The sequence below is a fragment of the Telmatherina bonti genome, assembly GCF_933228915.1.
Source record: "Telmatherina bonti genome assembly, chromosome: 1".
NCBI classification, from domain to species: domain Eukaryota; kingdom Metazoa; phylum Chordata; class Actinopteri; order Atheriniformes; family Telmatherinidae; genus Telmatherina; species Telmatherina bonti.
Window position 1 is genome coordinate 711,547 of NC_136619.1, and position 27,715 is coordinate 739,261.

The window sequence follows — 27,715 nt, forward strand, 5'->3', positions numbered from 1 at the left end:
ACACACAGAGACACACAGGGACACACATAGAGACACACAGGGACACACAGAGACACACACAGAGACACAAAGAGACACACATATAGACACACAGGGACACACATAGAGACACACAGAGACACACAGGGACACACATAGAGACACACAGGGACACACAGGGACACATAGAGACACACAGGGACACATAGAGACACACAGAGACACACAGGGACACACACAGGGACACACAGGGACACACAGAGACACACTGGGACACACATAGAGACACACACAGAGACACACAGAGACACACACAGAGACACACAGGGACACACAGGGACACATAGAGACACACAGGGACACACAGAGACACACAGAGACACACACAGGGACACACAGGGACACATATAGACACACAGGTACACATAGAAACACACATAGAGACACACAGAGACACACATAGAGACACACAGAGACACATAGAGACACACATAGAGACACACAGAGTCAGACAGAGACACATAGAGACACACATAGAGACACACAGGGACACACATAGACACACAGAGACACACATAGACACACACATAGACACACATAGAGACACACAGAGACACACATAGAGACACACAGGGACACATAGAGACACACAGGGACACATAGAGACACACAGAGACACACAGGGACACATAGAGACACACAGGGACACATAGAGACACACAGGGACACATAGAGACACACAGAGACACACAGAGACACACATAGAGACACACATAGAGACACACAGGGACACACAGGGACACACACAGAGACACACAGGGACACACACAGAGACACACAGAGACACACAGGGACACACATAGAGACACACAGGGACACACAGAGACACACACAGAGACACACAGAGACACACATAGAGACACACAGGGACACACAGAGACGCACAGGGACACACAGGGACACATAGAGACACACAGGGACACACAGGGACACATAGAGACACACACAGAGACACAGAGAGACACACATAGAGACACACAGAGACACACATTGAGACACACAGAGACACACATAGAGACACACAGGGACACACAGGGACACACACAGAGACACACAGAGACACACAGGGACACACACAGAGACACACAGGACACACATAGAGACACACATAGAGACACACAGGGACACACAGTGACACACACAGAGACACACAGAGACACAATGTGACACACACAGAGACACACAGAGACACACAGGGACACACAAGGACACACAGGGACACACAAAGAGACACACAGAGACACACAGAGACACACATAGAGACACACAGAGACACACAGAGGGACACACAAGGACACACAGGGACACACAAATAGTCACACAGGGACACACCCAGGGACACACAGGGACACACACAGAGACAAACAGAGACACACAGGGACACACATAGAGACACACAGGGACACACAGGGACACACATAGAAACACACAGGGACACACAGAGACACACACAGAGACACACAGAGACACACATAGAGACACACAGGGACACATAGAGACACACAGAGACACACATAGAGACACACAGGGACACATAGAGACACACAGGGACACACAGGGACACATAGAGACACACAGAGACACACAGGGACACACACAGAGACACACAGAGACACACAGGCACACACATAGAGACACACAGGGACACACAGAGACAAATAAAGACACACATAGAGACACACAGGGACACACAGAGACAGACAGAGACACATAGAGACACACATAGAGACACACAGGGATACATAGAGACACACAGAGACACACAGAGAAACACAGGGACACATAGAGACACACAGGGACACATAGAGACACACAGGGACACACAGGGACACAAATAGAGACACACATAGAGACACACAGGGACACACAGAGACACATAGAGACACACATAGAGACACACACAGAGACACACAGAGGGACACACAGGGACACAAGGAGGGACACACAGGGACACACAGGGACACACATAGAGACACACAGGGACACATAGAGACACACAGAGACACACATAGAGACACACAGGGACACATAGAGACACACAGGGACACACACAGAGACACACAGGGACACACATAGAGACACACAGGGACATGCAGGGACACACAGGGACACACAGAGACACATAGAGACACACACAGAGACACACAGAGACACACAGAGACACACAGGGACACACATAGAGACACACAGAGACACACAGGGACATGCAGGGACACACAGGGACACACAGGGACACATAGAGACACACAGGGACACACACAGAGACACATAGAGACACACAGGGACACACAGGGACACATAGAGACACACAAAGAGACACACACAGGGACACACAGAGACACACATAGAGACACACAGGGACACACAGAGACACACATAGAGACACACAGGGACAACCAGGGACACACACAGAGATACACATAGAGACCCACAGAGACACACATAGAGACACACAGGGACACACAGGGACACACACAGAGACACACAGAGACACACACAGAGACACACAGAGACACACACAGAGACACACAGAGACACACAGGGACACACAGGGACACACATAGAGACACACAGGGACACACAGAGACACACACAGAGACACACAGAGACACACAGGGACACACAGAGACGCACAGGGACACACAGGGACACATAGAGACACACAGGGACACACAGGGACACATAGAGACACACACAGAGACACAGAGAGACACACATTGAGACACACAGAGACACACATTGAGACACACAGAGACACACATAGAGACACACAGGGACACAAAGGGACACACACAGAGACACACAGAGACACACAGGGACACACAGGGACACACACAGAGACACACAGGGACACACATAGAGACACACAGGGACACACACAGACACACACAGAGACACACAGAGACACACATAGGGACACAATGTGACACACACAGAGACACACAGAGACACACAGGGACACACATAGAGACACACAGGGACACACAGTGACACACACAGAGACACACGGAGACACACATAGAGACACACAGAGACACACAGAGGGACACACAAGGACACACAGGGACACACATAGAGTCACACAAGGACACACACAGGGACACACAGGGACACACACAGAGACACACAGAGACACACAGGGACACACAGGGACACATAGAGACACACAGAAACACACATAGAGACACACAGGGACACATAGAGACACAAATAGAGACACACATAGAGACACACAGGGACACACAGAGACACACAGAGACACATAGAGACACACATAGAGACACACAGGGACACATGGAGACACACATAGAGACACACATAGACACACACAGAGACACACATAGAGACACACATAGAGACACACAGGGACACACAAAGAGACACACAGAGACACACATAGAGACACACAGGGACACATAGAGACACACAGGGACACACAGGGACACATAGACACACATAGAGACACACAGGGACACACAGAGACACACAGGGACACACATAGAGACACACAGAGACACACATAGGGACACACAGGGACACACAGGGACACACACAGAGACACACAGAGACACACACAGAGACACACAGAGACACACATAGAGACACACAGGGACACACACAGAGACACACACAGAGACACACAGGGACACACATAGAGACACACAGAGACACACACAGAGACACACAGAGACACACATAGAGACACACAGGGACACACAGGGACACACACAGAGACACACAGAGACACACATAGAGACACACAGAGACACACATAGAGACACACAGGGACACACAGGGACACACACAGAGACACACAGGGACACACACAGAGACACACAGGGACACACATAGAGACACACATAGAGACACACAGGGACACACATAGAGACACACAGGGACACACAGGGAAACATAGAGACACACATAGAGACACACACAGAGACACACAGAGGGACACACAGGGACACAAGGAGGGACACACAGGGACACACAGGGACACACATAGAGACACACAGGGACACACAGAGACACACACAGAGACACACAGAGACACACATAGAGATACCCAGGGACACACAGGGACACATTGAGACACACAGGGACACATAGAGACACACAGAGACACACAGAGACACATAGAGACACACATAGAGACACACATAGAGACACACAGGGACACACAGAGACAGACAGAGACACATAGAGACACACATAGAAACACACAGGGACACACAGAGACACACATAGAGACACACAGGGACACACACAGAGACACACAGGGAAACACACAGAGACAAACAGAGACACACATAGAGACACACAGAGACACACATAGAGACACACAGGCACACATAGAGACACACAGGGACACACAGGGACACATAGAGACACACAGAGACACACAGAGACACACAGGGACACACACAGAGACACACAGGGACACACATAGAGACACACAGGGACACACAGGGACACACACAGAGACACACACAGAGACACATAGAGACACACACAGAGACACACAGAGACACACATAGAGACACACATAGAGACACACAGAGACACACACAGAGACACACAGAGACACACATAGAGACACACAGGGACAAATAGAGACACACAGAGACACACGGAGACACACATAGAGACCCACAGGGACACATAGAGACACAGAGGGACACACAGGGACACATAGAGACACACAGAGACACACAGAGACACACAGGGACACACACAGAGACACACAGGGACACACATAGAGACACACAGGGACACACAGAGACACACAGAGACACACAGGGACACACAGAGAGACACACACAGAGACACACAGAGACACACAGGGACACACATAGAGACACACAGAGACACACATAGAGACACACAGGGACACATAGAGACACACAGAGACACACAGAGACACACATAGAGACACACAGGGACACATAGAGACACACAGGGACACACAGGGACACATAGAGACACACAGAGACACACAGGGACACACACAGAGACACACAGAGACACACATAGAGACACCCAGGGACACACAGGGACACATAGAGACACACAGAAACACACATAGACACACACAGAGACACACAGGGACACACATAGAGACACACAGGGACACACAGGGACACACATAGAGACACACAGAGACACACATAGAGACACACAGGGACACACATAGAGACACACAGAGACACACATAGAGACACACAGGGACACACAGGGACACACAGAGACACACAGAGACACACATAGAGACACACATAGAGACACACAGGGACACACAGAGACACACATAGAGACACACATAGAGACACACAGGGACACACAGAGACACACATAGACACATAGAGACACACATAGAGACACACAGAGACATACAGAGGGACACAGAGGGACACACAGGGACACACAGGGACACACATAGAGACACACAGGGACACACAGAGACACACATAGACACACATAGAGACACACAGGGACACATAGAGACACACAGGGACACACAGGGACACACAGGGACACATAGAGACACATAGAGACACACAGGGACACACAGAGACACATAGAGACACACAGGGACACACAGAGACACACAGAGACACACAGGGACACACATAGAGAAACACATAGAGACACACATTGAGACACACAGAGACACACATAGAGACACACAGCGACACACAGGGACACATAGAGACACACAGGGACACATAGAGACACACAGAGACACACAGGGACACACATAGAGACACACATAGAGACACACAGGGACACACAGAGACACACAGAGACACATAGAGACACACATAGAGACACACAGAGACACACACAGGGACACACAGGGACACATAGAGACACACAGGGACACATAGAGACACACAGAGACACACAGGGACACACACAGGGACACACAGGGACACACATAGAGACACACAGGGACACACAGGGACACACACAGAGACACATAGAGACACACACAGAGACACACATAGAGACACACATAGAGACACACAGGGACACACAGAGACACACACAGAGACACACAGAGACACACAGGGACACACAGAGACACACAGAGACACACACAGGGACACATAGAGACACACAGGGACACATAGAGACACACAGAGACACACAGAGACACACAGGGACATACACAGAGACACACAGGGACACACATAGAGACACACAGGGACACACAGGGACACACATAGAGACACACAGAGACACACATAGAGACACACAGGGACACACATAGAGACACACAGAGACACACATAGAGACACACAGGGACACACAGGGACACACAGAGACACACATAGAGACACACAGAGACACACAGAGGGACACACAGCGACACACATAGAGTCACACAGGGACACACACAGGGACACACAAGGACACACACAGAGACACACAGAGACACACAGGGACACACATAGAGACACACAGGGACACACAGGGACACACATAGAGACACACAGGGACACACAGAGACACACACAGAGACACACAGAGACACACATAGAGACACACAGGGACACATAGAGACACACAGAGACACACATAGAGACACACAGGGACACATAGAGACACACAGGGACACACAGGGACACATAGAGACACACAGAGACACACAGGGACACACAGGGACACACACAGAGACACACAGAGACACACAGGACACACATAGAGACACACAGAGACACACAGGGACACACAGGGACACATAGAGACACACAGGGACACATAGAGACACACAGGGACACACAGAGACACACAGAGACACACAGGGACACACACAGAGACACACAGGACACACATAGAGACACACAGAGACACACAGGGACACACAGGGACACATAGAGACACACAGGGACACACAGAGACACACAGGGACACATAGAGACACACAGAGACACACAGAGACACACACAGGGACACACAGGGACACATATAGACACACAGGTACACATAGAGACACACAGGGACACATAGAGGCACACAGAGACACACAGGGACACACACAGGGACACACAGGGACACACACAGAGACACACAGGGACACACATAGAGACACACACAGAGACACAAAGAGACACACACAGAGACACACAGGGACACACAGGGACACATAGAGACACACAGGGACACACAGAGACACACAGAGACACACACAGGGACACACAGGGACACATATAGACACACAGGTACACATAGAAACACACATAGAGACACACAGAGACACACATAGAGACACACAGAGACACATAGAGACACACATAGAGACACACAGAGTCAGACAGAGACACATAGAGACACACATAGAGACACACAGGGACACACATAGACACACAGAGACACACATAGACACACACATAGACACACATAGAGACACACAGAGACACACATAGAGACACACAGGGACACATAGAGACACACAGGGACACATAGAGACACACAGAGACACACAGGGACACATAGAGACACACAGGGACACATAGAGACACACAGGGACACATAGAGACACACAGAGACACACAGAGACACACATAGAGACACACATAGAGACACACAGGGACACACAGGGACACACACAGAGACACACAGGGACACACACAGAGACACACAGAGACACACAGGGACACACATAGAGACACACAGGGACACACAGAGACACACACAGAGACACACAGAGACACACATAGAGACACACAGGGACACACAGAGACGCACAGGGACACACAGGGACACATAGAGACACACAGGGACACACAGGGACACATAGAGACACACACAGAGACACAGAGAGACACACATAGAGACACACAGAGACACACATTGAGACACACAGAGACACACATAGAGACACACAGGGACACACAGGGACACACACAGAGACACACAGAGACACACAGGGACACACACAGAGACACACAGGACACACATAGAGACACACATAGAGACACACAGGGACACACAGTGACACACACAGAGACACACAGAGACACAATGTGACACACACAGAGACACACAGAGACACACAGGGACACACAAGGACACACAGGGACACACAAAGAGACACACAGAGACACACAGAGACACACATAGAGACACACAGAGACACACAGAGGGACACACAAGGACACACAGGGACACACAAAGAGTCACACAGGGACACACCCAGGGACACACAGGGACACACACAGAGACAAACAGAGACACACAGGGACACACATAGAGACACACAGGGACACACAGGGACACACATAGAAACACACAGGGACACACAGAGACACACACAGAGACACACAGAGACACACATAGAGACACACAGGGACACATAGAGACACACAGAGACACACATAGAGACACACAGGGACACATAAAGACACACAGGGACACACAGGGACACATAGAGACACACAGAGACACACAGGGACACACACAGAGACACACAGAGACACACAGGCACATACATAGAGACACACAGGGACACACAGAGACAAATAAAGACACACATAGAGACACACAGGGACACACAGAGACAGACAGAGACACATAGAGACACACATAGAGACACACATAGAGACACACAGGGACACACACAGACAAACACAGAGACACACAGAGACACACATAGAGACACACAGGGATACATAGAGACACACAGAGACACACAGAGAAACACAGGGACACATAGAGACACACAGGGACACATAGAGACACACAGGGACACACAGGGACACAAATAGAGACACACATAGAGACACACAGGGACACACAGAGACACATAGAGACACACATAGAGACACACACAGAGACACACAGAGGGACACACAGGGACACAAGGAGGGACACACAGGGACACACATGGACACACATAGAGACACACAGGGACACATAGAGACACACAGAGACACACATAGAGACACACAGGGACACATAGAGACACACAGGGACACACACAGAGACACACAGGGACACACATAGAGACACACAGGGACATGCAGGGACACACAGGGACACACAGAGACACATAGAGACACACACAGAGACACACAGAGACACACAGAGACACACAGGGACACACATAGAGACACACAGAGACACACAGGGACATGCAGGGACACACAGGGACACACAGGGACACACAGGGACACATAGAGACACACAGGGACACACACAGAGACACATAGAGACACACAGGGACACACAGGGACACATAGAGACACACATAGAGACACACACACAGGGACACACAGAGACACACATAGAGAACACACAGGGACACACAGAGACACACATAGAGACACACAGGGACAACCAGGGACACACACAGAGATACACATAGAGACCCACAGAGACACACATAGAGACACACAGGGACACACAGGGACACACACAGAGACACACAGAGACACACACAGAGACACACAGAGACACACACAGAGACACACAGAGACACACAGGGACACACAGGGACACACATAGAGACACACAGGGACACACAGAGACACACACAGAGACACACAGAGACACACAGGGACACACAGAGACGCACAGGGACACACAGGGACACATAGAGACACACAGGGACACACAGGGACACATAGAGACACACACAGAGACACAGAGAGACACACATAGAGACACACAGAGACACACATTGAGACACACAGAGACACACATAGAGACACACAGGGACACAAAGGGACACACACAGAGACACACAGAGACACACAGGGACACACAAGGACACACAGGGACACACAAAGAGACACACAGAGACACACAGAGACACACATAGAGACACACAGAGACACACAGAGGGACACACAAGGACACACAGGGACACACAAAGAGTCACACAGGGACACACCCAGGGACACACAGGGACACACACAGAGACAAACAGAGACACACAGGGACACACATAGAGACACACAGGGACACACAGGGACACACATAGAAACACACAGGGACACACAGAGACACACACAGAGACACACAGAGACACACATAGAGACACACAGGGACACATAGAGACACACAGAGACACACATAGAGACACACAGGGACACATAAAGACACACAGGGACACACAGGGACACATAGAGACACACAGAGACACACAGGGACACACACAGAGACACACAGAGACACACAGGCACACACATAGAGACACACAGGGACACACAGAGACAAATAAAGACACACATAGAGACACACAGGGACACACAGAGACAGACAGAGACACATAGAGACACACATAGAGACACACATAGAGACACACAGGGACACACACAGACAAACACAGAGACACACAGAGACACACATAGAGACACACAGGGATACATAGAGACACACAGAGACACACAGAGAAACACAGGGACACATAGAGACACACAGGGACACATAGAGACACACAGGGACACACAGGGACACAAATAGAGACACACATAGAGACACACAGGGACACACAGAGACACATAGAGACACACATAGAGACACACACAGAGACACACAGAGGGACACACAGGGACACAAGGAGGGACACACAGGGACACACAGGGACACACATAGAGACACACAGGGACACATAGAGACACACAGAGACACACATAGAGACACACAGGGACACATAGAGACACACAGGGACACACACAGAGACACACAGGGACACACATAGAGACACACAGGGACATGCAGGGACACACAGGGACACACAGAGACACATAGAGACACACACAGAGACACACAGAGACACACAGAGACACACAGGGACACACATAGAGACACACAGAGACACACAGGGACATGCAGGGACACACAGGGACACACAGGGACACACAGGGACACATAGAGACACACAGGGACACACACAGAGACACATAGAGACACACAGGGACACACAGGGACACATAGAGACACACATAGAGACACACACACAGGGACACACAGAGACACACATAGAGAACACACAGGGACACACAGAGACACACATAGAGACACACAGGGACAACCAGGGACACACACAGAGATACACATAGAGACCCACAGAGACACACATAGAGACACACAGGGACACACAGGGACACACACAGAGACACACAGAGACACACACAGAGACACACAGAGACACACACAGAGACACACAGAGACACACAGGGACACACAGGGACACACATAGAGACACACAGGGACACACAGAGACACACACAGAGACACACAGAGACACACAGGGACACACAGAGACGCACAGGGACACACAGGGACACATAGAGACACACAGGGACACACAGGGACACATAGAGACACACACAGAGACACACATTGAGACACACATTGAGACACACAGAGACACACATAGAGACACACAGGGACACAAAGGGACACACACAGAGACACACAGAGACACACAGGGACACACAGGGACACACACAGAGACACACAGGGACACACATAGAGACACACAGGGACACACACAGACACACACAGAGACACACAGAGACACACACAGAGACACACAGAGACACACACAGAGACACACAGAGACACACAGGGACACACAGGGACACACATAGAGACACACAGGGACACACAGAGACACACACAGAGACACACAGAGACACACAGGGACACACAGAGACGCACAGGGACACACAGGGACACATAGAGACACACAGGGACACACAGGGACACATAGAGACACACACAGAGACACACATTGAGACACACATTGAGACACACAGAGACACACATAGAGACACACAGGGACACAAAGGGACACACACAGAGACACACAGAGACACACAGGGACACACAGGGACACACACAGAGACACACAGGGACACACATAGAGACACACAGGGACACACACAGACACACACAGAGACACACAGAGACACACATAGGGACACAATGTGACACACACAGAGACACACAGAGACACACAGGGACACACATAGAGACACACAGGGACACACAGTGACACACACAGAGACACACAGAGACACACATAGAGACACACAGAGACACACAGAGGGACACACAAGGACACACAGGGACACACATAGAGTCACACAAGGACACACACAGGGACACACAGGGACACACACAGAGACACACAGGGACACACAGGGACACACAGGGACACATAGAGACACACAGAAACACACATAGAGACACACAGGGACACATAGAGACACACAGGGACACACAGGGACAAATAGAGACACACAGAGACACACAGGGACACACACAGAGACACACAGAGACACACAGAGACACACAGAGACACACAGGGACACACAGGGACACATAGAGGCACACAGAGACACACAGGGACACACAGGGACACACACAGAGACACACAGGGACACACATAGAGACACACACAGAGGCACAAAGAGACACACACAGAGACACACAGGGACACACAGGGACACATAGAGACACACAGGGACACACAGGGACACATAGAGACACACAGGAAAACACATAGAGACACACAGGGACACACATAGAGACACACACAGAGACACACAGAGACACACACAGAGACACACAGGGACACATAGAGACACACAGGGACACACAGGGACACATAGAGACACACAGGGACACACACAGACACACACATAGAGACACACAGGGACACACAGAGACACACACAGAGACACACAGGGACACACAGAGACACACACAGAGACACACAGAGACACACACAGCGACACACAGGGACACATATAGACACACAGGTACACATAGAAACACACATAGAGACACACAGAGACACACAGGGACACACATAGAGACACACAGAGACATATAGAGACACACATAGAGACACACAGGGACACACAGAGACAGACAGAGACACAGAGAGACACACATAGAGACACACAGGGACACACAGAGACACACAGAGACACACATAGACACACACAGAGACACACATAGAGACACACAGAGACACACATAGAGACACACAGGGACACATAGAGACACACAGAGACACACAGGGACACATAGAGACACACAGGGACACATAGAGACACACAGGGACACATAGAGACACACAGAGACACACAGGGACACACATAGAGACACACATAGAGACACACATAGAGACACACAGGGACACACAGAGACACACAGAGACACATAGAGACACACATAGAGACACACAGAGACACACAGAGGGACACACAGGGACACACAGGGACACACATAGAGACACACAGGGACACATAGAGACACACAGAGACACACATAGAGACACACAGGGACAAACACAGAGACACACAGAGACCCACAGAGACACACATAGAGACACACAGGGACACACAGGGACACATAGAGACACAAAGGGACACATAGAGACACACAGAGACACACAGGGACACACACAGAGACACACAGGGACACACATAGAGACACACAGGGACACACAGGGACACACAGAGACACACAGAGACACACAGGGACACACATAGAGACACACACAGAGACACACAGAGACACACACAGAGACACACAGGGACACACATAGAGACACACATAGAGACACACATAGAGACACACAGAGACACACAGGGACACACACAGAGACACACAGAGACACACAGGGACACACATAGAGACACACAGGGACACACAGAGACACACAGGGACACACATAGAGACACACAGGGACACACAGAGACACACAGGGACACACATAGAGACACACAGAGACATACATAGAGACACACAGGGACACACAGGGACACACACAGAGACACACAGGAACACACACAGAGACACACAGAGACACACAGGGACACACATAGAGACACACAGGGACACACAGAGACACACACAGAGACACAAAGAGACACACATATAGACACACAGGGACACACATAGAGACACACAGAGACACACAGGGACACACATAGAGACACACAGGGACACACAGGGACACATAGAGACACACAGGGACACATAGAGACACACAGAGACACACAGGGACACACACAGGGACACACAGGGACACACAGAGACACACTGGGACACACATAGAGACACACACAGAGACACACAGAGACACACACAGAGACACACAGGGACACACAGGGACACATAGAGACACACAGGGACACACAGAGACACACAGAGACACACACAGGGACACACAGGGACACATATAGACACACAGGTACACATAGAAACACACATAGAGACACACAGAGACACACATAGAGACACACAGAGACACATAGAGACACACATAGAGACACACAGAGTCAGACAGAGACACATAGAGACACACATAGAGACACACAGGGACACACATAGACACACAGAGACACACATAGACACACACATAGACACACATAGAGACACACAGAGACACACATAGAGACACACAGGGACACATAGAGACACACAGGGACACATAGAGACACACAGAGACACACAGGGACACATAGAGACACACAGGGACACATAGAGACACACAGGGACACATAGAGACACACAGAGACACACAGAGACACACATAGAGACACACATAGAGACACACAGGGACACACAGGGACACACACAGAGACACACAGGGACACACACAGAGACACACAGAGACACACAGGGACACACATAGAGACACACAGGGACACACAGAGACACACACAGAGACACACAGAGACACACATAGAGACACACAGGGACACACAGAGACGCACAGGGACACACAGGGACACATAGAGACACACAGGGACACACAGGGACACATAGAGACACACACAGAGACACAGAGAGACACACATAGAGACACACAGAGACACACATTGAGACACACAGAGACACACATAGAGACACACAGGGACACACAGGGACACACACAGAGACACACAGAGACACACAGGGACACACACAGAGACACACAGGACACACATAGAGACACACATAGAGACACACAGGGACACACAGTGACACACACAGAGACACACAGAGACACAATGTGACACACACAGAGACACACAGAGACACACAGGGACACACAAGGACACACAGGGACACACAAAGAGACACACAGAGACACACAGAGACACACATAGAGACACACAGAGACACACAGAGGGACACACAAGGACACACAGGGACACACAAATAGTCACACAGGGACACACCCAGGGACACACAGGGACACACACAGAGACAAACAGAGACACACAGGGACACACATAGAGACACACAGGGACACACAGGGACACACATAGAAACACACAGGGACACACAGAGACACACACAGAGACACACAGAGACACACATAGAGACACACAGGGACACATAGAGACACACAGAGACACACATAGAGACACACAGGGACACATAGAGACACACAGGGACACACAGGGACACATAGAGACACACAGAGACACACAGGGACACACACAGAGACACACAGAGACACACAGGCACACACATAGAGACACACAGGGACACACAGAGACAAATAAAGACACACATAGAGACACACAGGGACACACAGAGACAGACAGAGACACATAGAGACACACATAGAGACACACAGGGATACATAGAGACACACAGAGACACACAGAGAAACACAGGGACACATAGAGACACACAGGGACACATAGAGACACACAGGGACACACAGGGACACAAATAGAGACACACATAGAGACACACAGGGACACACAGAGACACATAGAGACACACATAGAGACACACACAGAGACACACAGAGGGACACACAGGGACACAAGGAGGGACACACAGGGACACACAGGGACACACATAGAGACACACAGGGACACATAGAGACACACAGAGACACACATAGAGACACACAGGGACACATAGAGACACACAGGGACACACACAGAGACACACAGGGACACACATAGAGACACACAGGGACATGCAGGGACACACAGGGACACACAGAGACACATAGAGACACACACAGAGACACACAGAGACACACAGAGACACACAGGGACACACATAGAGACACACAGGGACACACAGGGACACACATAGAGTCACACAAGGACACACACAGGGACACACAGTGACACACACAGAGACACACAGAGACACACATAGAGACACACAGAGACACACAGAGGGACACACAAGGACACACAGGGACACACATAGAGTCACACAAGGACACACACAGGGACACATAGAGACACAAAGGGACACATAGAGACACACAGAGACACACAGGGACACACATAGAGACACACAGAGACACACAGGGACACACAGGGACACACATAGAGACACACAGAGACACACAGGGACATGCAGGGACACACAGGGACACACAGGGACACACAGGGACACATAGAGACACACAGGGACACACACAGAGACACATAGAGACACACAGGGACACACAGGGACACATAGAGACACACATAGAGACACACACAGGGACACACAGAGACACACATAGAGACACACAGGGACACACAGAGACACACATAGAGACACACAGGGACAACCAGGGACACACACAGAGATACACATAGAGACCCACAGAGACACACATAGAGACACACAGGGACACACAGGGACACACACAGAGACACACAGAGACACACACAGAGACACACAGAGACACACACAGAGACACACAGACACACAGGGACACACAGGGACACACATAGAGACACACAGGGACACACAGAGACACACACAGAGACACACAGAGACACACAGGGACACACAGAGACGCACAGGGACACACAGGGACACATAGAGACACACAGGGACACACAGGGACACATAGAGACACACACAGAGACACAGAGAGACACACATAGAGACACACAGAGACACACATTGAGACACACAGAGACACACATAGAGACACACAGGGACACAAAGGGACACACACAGAGACACACAGAGACACACAGGGACACACAGGGACACACACAGAGACACACAGGGACACACATAGAGACACACAGGGACACACACAGACACACACAGAGACACACAGAGACACACATAGGGACACAATGTGACACACACAGAGACACACAGAGACACACAGGGACACACATAGAGACACACAGGGACACACAGTGACACACACAGAGACACACAGAGACACACATAGAGACACACAGAGACACACAGAGGGACACACAAGGACACACAGGGACACACATAGAGTCACACAAGGACACACACAGGGACACACAGGGACACACACAGAGACACACAGAGACACACAGGGACACACAGGGACACATAGAGACACACAGAAACACACATAGAGACACACAGGGACACATAGAGACACACAGGGACACACAGGGACAAATAGAGACACACAGAGACACACAGGGACACACACAGAGACACACAGAGACACACAGAGACACACAGAGACACACAGGGACACACAGGGACACATAGAGGCACACAGAGACACACAGGGACACACAGGGACACACACAGAGACACACAGGGACACACATAGAGACACACACAGAGGCACAAAGAGACACACACAGAGACACACAGGGACACACAGGGACACATAGAGACACACAGGGACACACAGGGACACATAGAGACACACAGGAAAACACATAGAGACACACAGGGACACACATAGAGACACACACAGAGACACACAGAGACACACACAGAGACACACAGGGACACATAGAGACACACAGGGACACACAGGGACACATAGAGACACACAGGGACACACACAGACACACACATAGAGACACACAGGGACACACAGAGACACACACAGAGACACACAGGGACACACAGAGACACACACAGAGACACACAGAGTCACACACAGCGACACACAGGGACACATATAGACACACAGGTACACATAGAAACACACATAGAGACACACAGAGACACACAGGGACACACATAGAGACACACAGAGACATATAGAGACACACATAGAGACACACAGGGACACACAGAGACAGACAGAGACACAGAGAGACACACATAGAGACACACAGGGACACACAGAGACACACAGAGACACACATAGACACACACAGAGACACACATAGAGACACACAGAGACACACATAGAGACACACAGGGACACATAGAGACACACAGAGACACACAGGGACACATAGAGACACACAGGGACACATAGAGACACACAGGGACACATAGAGACACACAGAGACACACAGGGACACACATAGAGACACACATAGAGACACACATAGAGACACACAGGGACACACAGAGACACACAGAGACACATAGAGACACACATAGAGACACACAGAGACACACAGAGGGACACACAGGGACACACAGGGACACACATAGAGACACACAGGGACACATAGAGACACACAGAGACACACATAGAGACACACAGGGACACACACAGAGACACACAGAGACCCACAGAGACACACATAGAGACACACAGGGACACACAGGGACACATAGAGACACAAAGGGACACATAGAGACACACAGAGACACACAGGGACACACACAGAGACACACAGGGACACACATAGAGACACACAGGGACACACAGGGACACACAGAGACACACAGAGACACACAGGGACACACATAGAGACACACACAGAGACACACAGAGACACACACAGAGACACACAGGGACACACATAGAGACACACATAGAGACACACATAGAGACACACAGAGACACACAGGGACACACACAGAGACACACAGAGACACACAGGGACACACATAGAGACACACAGGGACACACAGAGACACACAGGGACACACATAGAGACACACAGAGACATACATAGAGACACACAGGGACACACAGGGACACACACAGAGACACACAGGGACACACACAGAGACACACAGAGACACACAGGGACACACATAGAGACACACAGGGACACACAGAGACACACACAGAGACACAAAGAGACACACATATAGACACACAGGGACACACATAGAGACACACAGAGACACACAGGGACACACATAGAGACACACAGGGACACACACAGAGACACACAGAGACACACAGGGACACACATAGAGACACACAGGGACACACAGAGACACACACAGAGACACAAAGAGACACACATATAGACACACAGGGACACACATAGAGACACACAGAGACACACAGGGACACACATAGAGACACACAGGGACACACACAGAGACACACAGGGACACACACAGAGACACACAGGGACACACATAGAGACACACAGAGACATACATAGAGACACACAGGGACACACAGGGACACACACAGAGACACACAGGGACACACACAGAGACACACAGAGACACACAGGGACACACATAGAGACACACAGAGACATACATAGAGACACACAGGGACACACAGGGACACACATAGAGACACACAGAGACATACATAGAGACACACAGGGACACACAGGGACACACATAGAGACACACAGGGACACACACAGAGACACACAGGGACACACATAGAGACACACAGGGACACACAGAGACACACACAGAGACACAAAGAGACACACATATAGACACACAGGGACACACATAGAGACACACAGAGACACACAGGGACACACATAGAGACACACAGGGACACACACAGAGACACACAGGGACACACATAGAGACACACAGGGACACACATAGAGACACACAGGGACACACACAGAGACACACAGGGACACACAGGGACACACATAGAGACACACAGGGACACACATAGAGACACACAGGGACACAGAGACACACATAGAGACACACAGAGACACACACAGAGACACACAGAGACACACAGGGACACACAGGGACACACAGAGACACACACAGAGACACACAGAGACACACACAGGGACACACAGGGACACACAGAGACGCACAGGGACACACAGGGGGACACACAGGGACACACAGGGACACACATAGAGACACACAGGCACACATAGAGACACACAAAGACACACATAGAGACACACAGGGACACACAGAGACACACAGAGACCAACAGAGACACACATAGAGACACACAGGGACACACAGGGACACATAGAGACACAAAGGGACACATAGAGACACACAGAGACACACAGGGACACACACAGAGACACACAGGGACAAACATAGAGACACACAGGGACACACAGGGACACACAGAGACACACAGAGACACACAGGGACACACATAGAGACACACACAGAGACACACAGAGACACACACAGAGACACACAGGGACACACATAGAGACACACATAGAGACACACATAGAGACACACATAGAGACACACAGGGACACACAGGGACACACACAGAGACACACAGAGACACACAGGGACACACATAGAGACACACAGGGACACACAGAGACACACACAGAGACACACAGGGACACACATAGAGACACACAGAGACATACATAGAGACACACAGGGACACACAGGGACACACACAGAGACACACAGAGACACACAGGGACACACATAGAGACACACAGGGACACACAGAGACACACACAGAGACACACAGGGACACACATAGAGACACACAGGGACACACACAGAGACACACAGGGACACACATAGAGACACACAGGGACACACATAGAGACACACAGGGACACACAGGGACACACACAGAGACACACAGGGACACACAGAGACACACACAGAGACACACAGAGACACACATAGAGACACACAGAGACACACACAGAGACACACAGAGACACACAGGGACACACAGGGACACACAGAGACACACACAGAGACACACAGAGACACACACAGGGACACACAGGGACACACATAGACGCACAGGGACACACAGGGACACATAGAGACACACAGGGACACACAGGGACACATAGAGACACACACAGAGACACAGAGAGACACACATAGAGACACACATAGACACACACAGAGACACACAGAGACACACATAGAGACACACAGGGACACACAGGGACACACACAGAGACACACAGAGACACACATAGAGACACACAGGGACACACACAGAGACACACAGGACACACATAGAGACACACAGGGACACACAGGGACACACACAGAGACACACAGGGACACACATAGAGACACACAGGGACACACACAGACACACACAGAGACACACAGAGACACACAGGGACACACATAGAGACACACAGGGACACACAGAGACACACAGAGACACACATAGAGACACACAGGGACACACAGGGACACATAGAGACACACAGGGACACATAGAGACACACAGAGACACACAGGGACACACACAGGGACACACAGAGACACACACAGAGACACACAGAGACACACAGGGACACACATAGAGACACACAGGGACACACAGGGACACACATAGAGACACACAGGGACACACAGAGACACACAGAGACACACATAGAGACACACAGGGACACACAGGGACACATAGAGACACACAGGGACACATAGAGACACACAGAGACACACAGGGACACACACAGGGACACACAGGGACACACAGAGACACACTGGGACACACATAGAGACACACACAGAGACACACAGAGACACACACAGAGACACACAGGGACACACAGGGACACATAGAGACACACAGGGACACACAGGGACACATAGCGACACACAGGGACACATAGAGACACACAGAGACACACAGGGACACACACAGATACACACAGGGACACACAGAGACACACACAGAGACACACAGGGACACACAGGGACACATAGAGACACACAGGAACACACAGGGACACACAGAGACACACAGGGACACACAGGGACACACATAGAGACACACAGGGACACACAGAGACACACACAGAGACACACAGGGACACACAGAGACACACACAGAGACACACAGAGACACACACAGGGACACACAGGGACACACAGAGACAGACAGAGACACATAGAGACACACATAGAGACACACAGGGACACACAGAGACACACAGAGACACACATAGACACACACAGAGACACACATAGAGACACACAGAGACACACATAGAGACACACAGGGACACACAGAGACACATAAAGACACACATAGAGACACACAGGGACACACAGAGACAGACAGAGACACATAGAGACACACATAGAGACACACATAGAGACACACAGGGACACACATAGACACACACAGAGACACATAGAGACACACAGAGACACACAGAGGCACACACAGAGACACACAGAGACACACACAGGGACACACAGGGACACATATAGACACACAGGTACACATAGAGACACACAGGGACACATAGAGGCACACAGAGACACACAGGGACACACACAGAGACACACAGGGACACACAGGGACACATAGAGACACACAGGTACACATAGAGACACACAGGGACACATAGAGGCACACAGAGACACACAGGGACACACAGGGACACACACAGAGACACACAGGGACACACATAGAGACACACACAGAGGCACAAAGAGACACACACAGAGACACACAGGGACACACAGGGACACATAGAGACACACAGGGACACACAGGGACACATAGAGACACACAGGAAAACACATAGAGACACACAGGGACACACATAGAGACACACACAGAGACACACAGGGACACATAGAGACACACAGGGACACACAGGGACACATAGAGACACACAGGGACACACACAGACACACACATAGAGACACACAGGGACACACAGAGACACACACAGAGACACACAGGGACACACAGAGACACACACAGAGACACACAGAGACACACACAGCGACACACAGGGACACATATAGACACACAGGTACACATAGAAACACACATAGAGACACACAGAGACACAGAGACACACACAGAGACACACAGACACACATAGAGACACACAGACACACATAGAGACACACAGACACACATAGAGACACACATAGAGACACATAGAGACACACAGACACACATAGAGACACACAGAGACACACAGACACACATAGAGACACACAGGGACACACAGACACACACAGAGACACAGAGACACACAGAGACACACAGACACACAGAGACACACACAGAGACACACAGACACACATAGAGACACACATAGAGACACACACAGACACACACAGAGACACAGAGACACACAGACACACAGAGACACACACAGAGACACAGAGACACACAGACACACATAGAGACACACACAGGGACACACAGAGACACACAGAGACACACAGACACACACAGAGACACACAGAGACACACAGAGACACACACAGAGACACACACAGAGACACACAGACACACACACAGAGACACACAGAGACACACAGAGACACACAGAGACACACACAGAGACACACACAGAGACACACACAGAGACACACAGACACACACACAGAGACACACATAGAGACACACAGACACACATAGAGACACACAGACACACATAGAGACACACAGACACACATAGAGACACACAGAGACACATAGAGACACATAGAGACACACACAGAGACACACATAGAGACACACACAGAGACACACACAGGTACACATAGAGACACACACAGAGACACACATAGAGACACACACAGAGACACACACAGAGACACACATAGAGACACACAGAGACACACATAGAGACACACAGAGACACACACAGAGACACACAGAGACACACACAGAGATACACACAGGGACACATAGAGACACACACAGAGACACACATAGAGACACATATAGACACACACAGAGACACACACAGAGACACACACAGAGACACACAGAGACACACATAGAGACACACAGGGACACACATAGAGACACACACAGGGACACACAGAGACACACACAGGGACACACAGAGACACACATAGAGACACACACAGGGACACACACAGAGACACACAGGGACACACAGACACACATAGAGACACACAGGTACACACAGAGACACACAGGTACACACAGAGACACACACAGGGACACACACAGGGACACACACAGGGACACACACAGGGACACACACAGAGACACACAGGGACACACAGAGACACACAGAGACACACAGAGACACACAGAGACACACACAGAGACACACATAGAGACACATATAGACACACACAGAGACACACATAGAGACACATATAGACACACACAGAGAGACACACAGAGACACACACAGGGACACACATAGAGACACACATAGAGACACACATATAGACACACAGGGACACATAGAGACACACATAGAGACACACATAGAGACACACAGAGAGACACACATAGAGACACACATAGAGACACACATAGAGACACACACAGGGACACACATAGAGACACACATAGAGACACACATATAGACACACAGGGACACACAGAGACACACACAGGGACACATAGAGACACACACAGGGACACACAGAGACACACATAGAGACACACACAGGGACACATAGAGACACACATAGAGACACACACAGGGACACACAGAGAGACACACATAGAGACACACACAGGGACACACAGAGAGACACACAGAGAGACACACAGAGAGACACACAGAGAGACACACAGGGACACACTCCTAGGGGTAATCTAGAGTAGCCAGTTAGCCTGACATCATGTCTTTGGATGGTGGGAAGAACCCGGAGAGAACCCAGCATACACAGGGAGAACATGCAGACTCCATACTGTCAAAGCATCGCCCCAGCCGAGAATTGAACCAGCAACCTTGTTGCTATGAGGCCACAGTGCTACATACAAACTGAGGTATGACAGGATACTATAACGTACCCTCTAACAAGTTAAGATGTTTACCTGGAAGAGACTTATTTTGAAACATATCCAGTTTGTAGCTGGCGCTCACCACAGCTGGCCGTGTGTTTTCCTGCTGTCAGAGAGGACAGGACATCCGCCCATGTACAAGGAAGACCACCAGTATTCAAACTTTTTTGCGCCCTCTGGTGGACTGTGATGTGACAACTAACCCCAGTTGCCCCACATTGCCTTTTCATTGGCTTGGCGGAAACACCTGTTATGGAGTCTTATGTTAGATTTAAGTGTGTTAAGTGTTAAAGCTAAATATACTAAAACATACATGTAAATTTCTGTACAAACTACAGAAAACAAAACTTCTCATCTTTCCATGTTGAATAGGAAGATCACATCAGTTCTGCATCAAGATCTATGTTTCTGTAGGTTTTGGACTGAATTAAAGAAATGAATCGAAGTAATTACAGGATTTGTAATTAATTCATCTCAATTAATCACATATATGCCCCAAAGTGCAACAGTTTTTTATTTAAAAGGAGTTTGAGGAGGATTAAAGCCAACAGAAATAAAAGGAATCCCTTCATCCGTTTTCTGCCGCTTATCCGCGTCATGATCCGTAAGATCAGGAATTAATGTTTGGTTTCCATCCTGAAAAAAAGAAAAATGGATTTTATTTATTGGTTTGATGTAGAGGAAACATTAATGTAATTTTGTAGTGAAACGTTTCTGTCTCTAACACTGGTGTGTTTACAGGAGATGCTGAAGCTTTCGATCATTGACATGATCTTCACAGTGGCCAGCATCTTGCTGATCGACTTCATCCGAGGTCTGGTGGTTCGATACCTCAGTGACTGTTGCTGTTGGGATTTAGAGAGCAAATTCGTAAGTTTTTCACACTGAACATCGTTTCAAAGTGGATATGGGTGCTACAACAGAGGCTACCACACAGATGTGTAGAAATGATGAATGAATAGTTTGTATGCGTCTGATGGTCACATGACATGTACAGAAGCAGACGTCCAGACCATGTTGGAGGGTTGTTTCCCCACTTCTGTCAAAAAGCTGCTGTCATGTGACATCATATGAGATCTGGGAAAAATAATGGAGTTAGTTTTCATGTTTATCCCAAATTAATGATAAATTTTATAAATATATGTTAAATAAATATGATTATTCATGAAAGAACATTTGTTGGTCCTGGTGGCTTTCCCAACAGGTGGGCCTGTTTTAGTGAAAGAATCAGACTGGTTTACTTTCATGGGTCCATAGAACAAGATCAAGTTTCAAACAAAAGCCAGACATTGAGATAAAAGCAGTTACTGATGACTTTTATTGCAGTTAAATTGACCGTTGAAAATCTATTAAATTTGAATCATTTTATTCTTGAATTTCTGTCCCTTTTCAGCCTGAATATGGAGAATTCAAAATAGCTGAGAATGTCCTGCACCTGATTTATAACCAAGGAATGATCTGGTAAGTATCTGTAACACCTGACTCCCATCCCGTTTATCTGCGCAGCACATTTCCACAGCAGCGTGACTCCAGCTGTTCCACAGAAACATTAAACATCGCAAAATACGAAGCAATTCATTTCATTTTAAGAGACTGAAAAAAAGATTCAGGTCCAGGAACTCAAAGTGGTTCAAAATAAAAAGCCTTTAATAAAAACACCAAAACATATCGGCTTCTGCCTCCTTCAGGGTGTATGTAGAATAGAATAGAATAGAATAGAATAGAATAGAAGAACTCTGCAGGTCGTTCCACCATCGTGGAACAACAGAGGAAGAGAGTCTGCTGGTTTAGTCCCACGTTGTCATGGTAACACGAGGCGTCTTCCACTGGTGGAGCGCAGCTGGAGTGGGAGTGTAGCTCTGGTCAGATTACAAATATCTGGAGATAAATAAGATTGTATGATGTCAGGAAAAGCCTGCAGTGTTCTGTTTTCATCTACATTAAGATACGGTGACATTTGCGATGTTAGGACACAAGGAAGAAGCATTCAGCAGTCTGAAAGTATCGGTCCGTCTGACCGCTAAAGGGTGGAGTAAAGGCCCTCCGCCGTCTGACGGCTACAGGGTGGAGTAAAGGCCCTCCGCCGTCTGACGGCTACAGGGTGGAGTAAAGGCCCTCCGCCGTCTGACGGCTACAGGGTGGAGTAAAGGCCCTCCGCCGTCTGACGGCTACAGGGTGGAGTAAAGGCCCTCCGCCGTCTGACGGCTACAGGGTGGAGTAAAGGCCCTCCGCCGTCTGACGGCTACAGGGTGGAGTAAAGGTCCTCCGCCGTCTGACGGCTACAGGGTGGAGTAAAGGTCCTCCGCCGTCTGACGGCTACAGGGTGGAGTAAAGGCCCTCCGCCGTCTGACGGCTACAGGGTGGAGTAAAGGCCCTCCGCCGTCTGACGGCTACAGGGTGGAGTAAAGGCCCTCCGCCGTCTGACGGCTACAGGGTGGAGTAAAGGCCCTCCGCCGTCTGACGGCTACAGGGTGGAGTAAAGGCCCTCCGCCGTCTGACGGCTACAGGGTGGAGTAAAGGCCCTCCGCCGTCTGACGGCTACAGGGTGGAGTAAAGGCCCTCCGCCGTCTGACCGCTACAGGGTGGAGTAAAGGCCCTCCGCCGTCTGACCGCTACAGGGTGGAGTAAAGGCCCTCCGCCGTCTGACGGCTACAGGGTGGAGTAAAGGCCTTCCGCCGTCTGACGGCTACAGGGTGGAGTAAAGGCCCTCCGCCGTCTGACGGCTACAGGGTGGAGTAAAGGCCCTCCGCCGTCTGACCGCTACAGGGTGGAGTAAAGGCCCTCCGCCGTCTGACGGCTACAGGGTGGAGTAAAGGCCCTCCGCCGTCTGACGGC

At 49.8% G+C, this 27,715-nt stretch overlaps 1 protein-coding gene across 1 annotated transcript in view; it reads left to right on the forward strand.

The window, feature by feature from the left end:
- Positions 1–27,715, forward strand: part of tmc3 (transmembrane channel like 3) — a gene marked incomplete at its 5' end in the record, with an annotated part of 184,826 nt that overhangs the window by 115,410 nt on the left and 41,701 nt on the right. The window contains 2 exons of the mRNA XM_079245545.1: positions 25,622–25,750; positions 26,274–26,341. Coding sequence (XP_079101671.1) covers positions 25,622–25,750; positions 26,274–26,341 — 197 coding nt within the window. The remainder of the gene's footprint in view (positions 1–25,621; positions 25,751–26,273; positions 26,342–27,715) is intronic.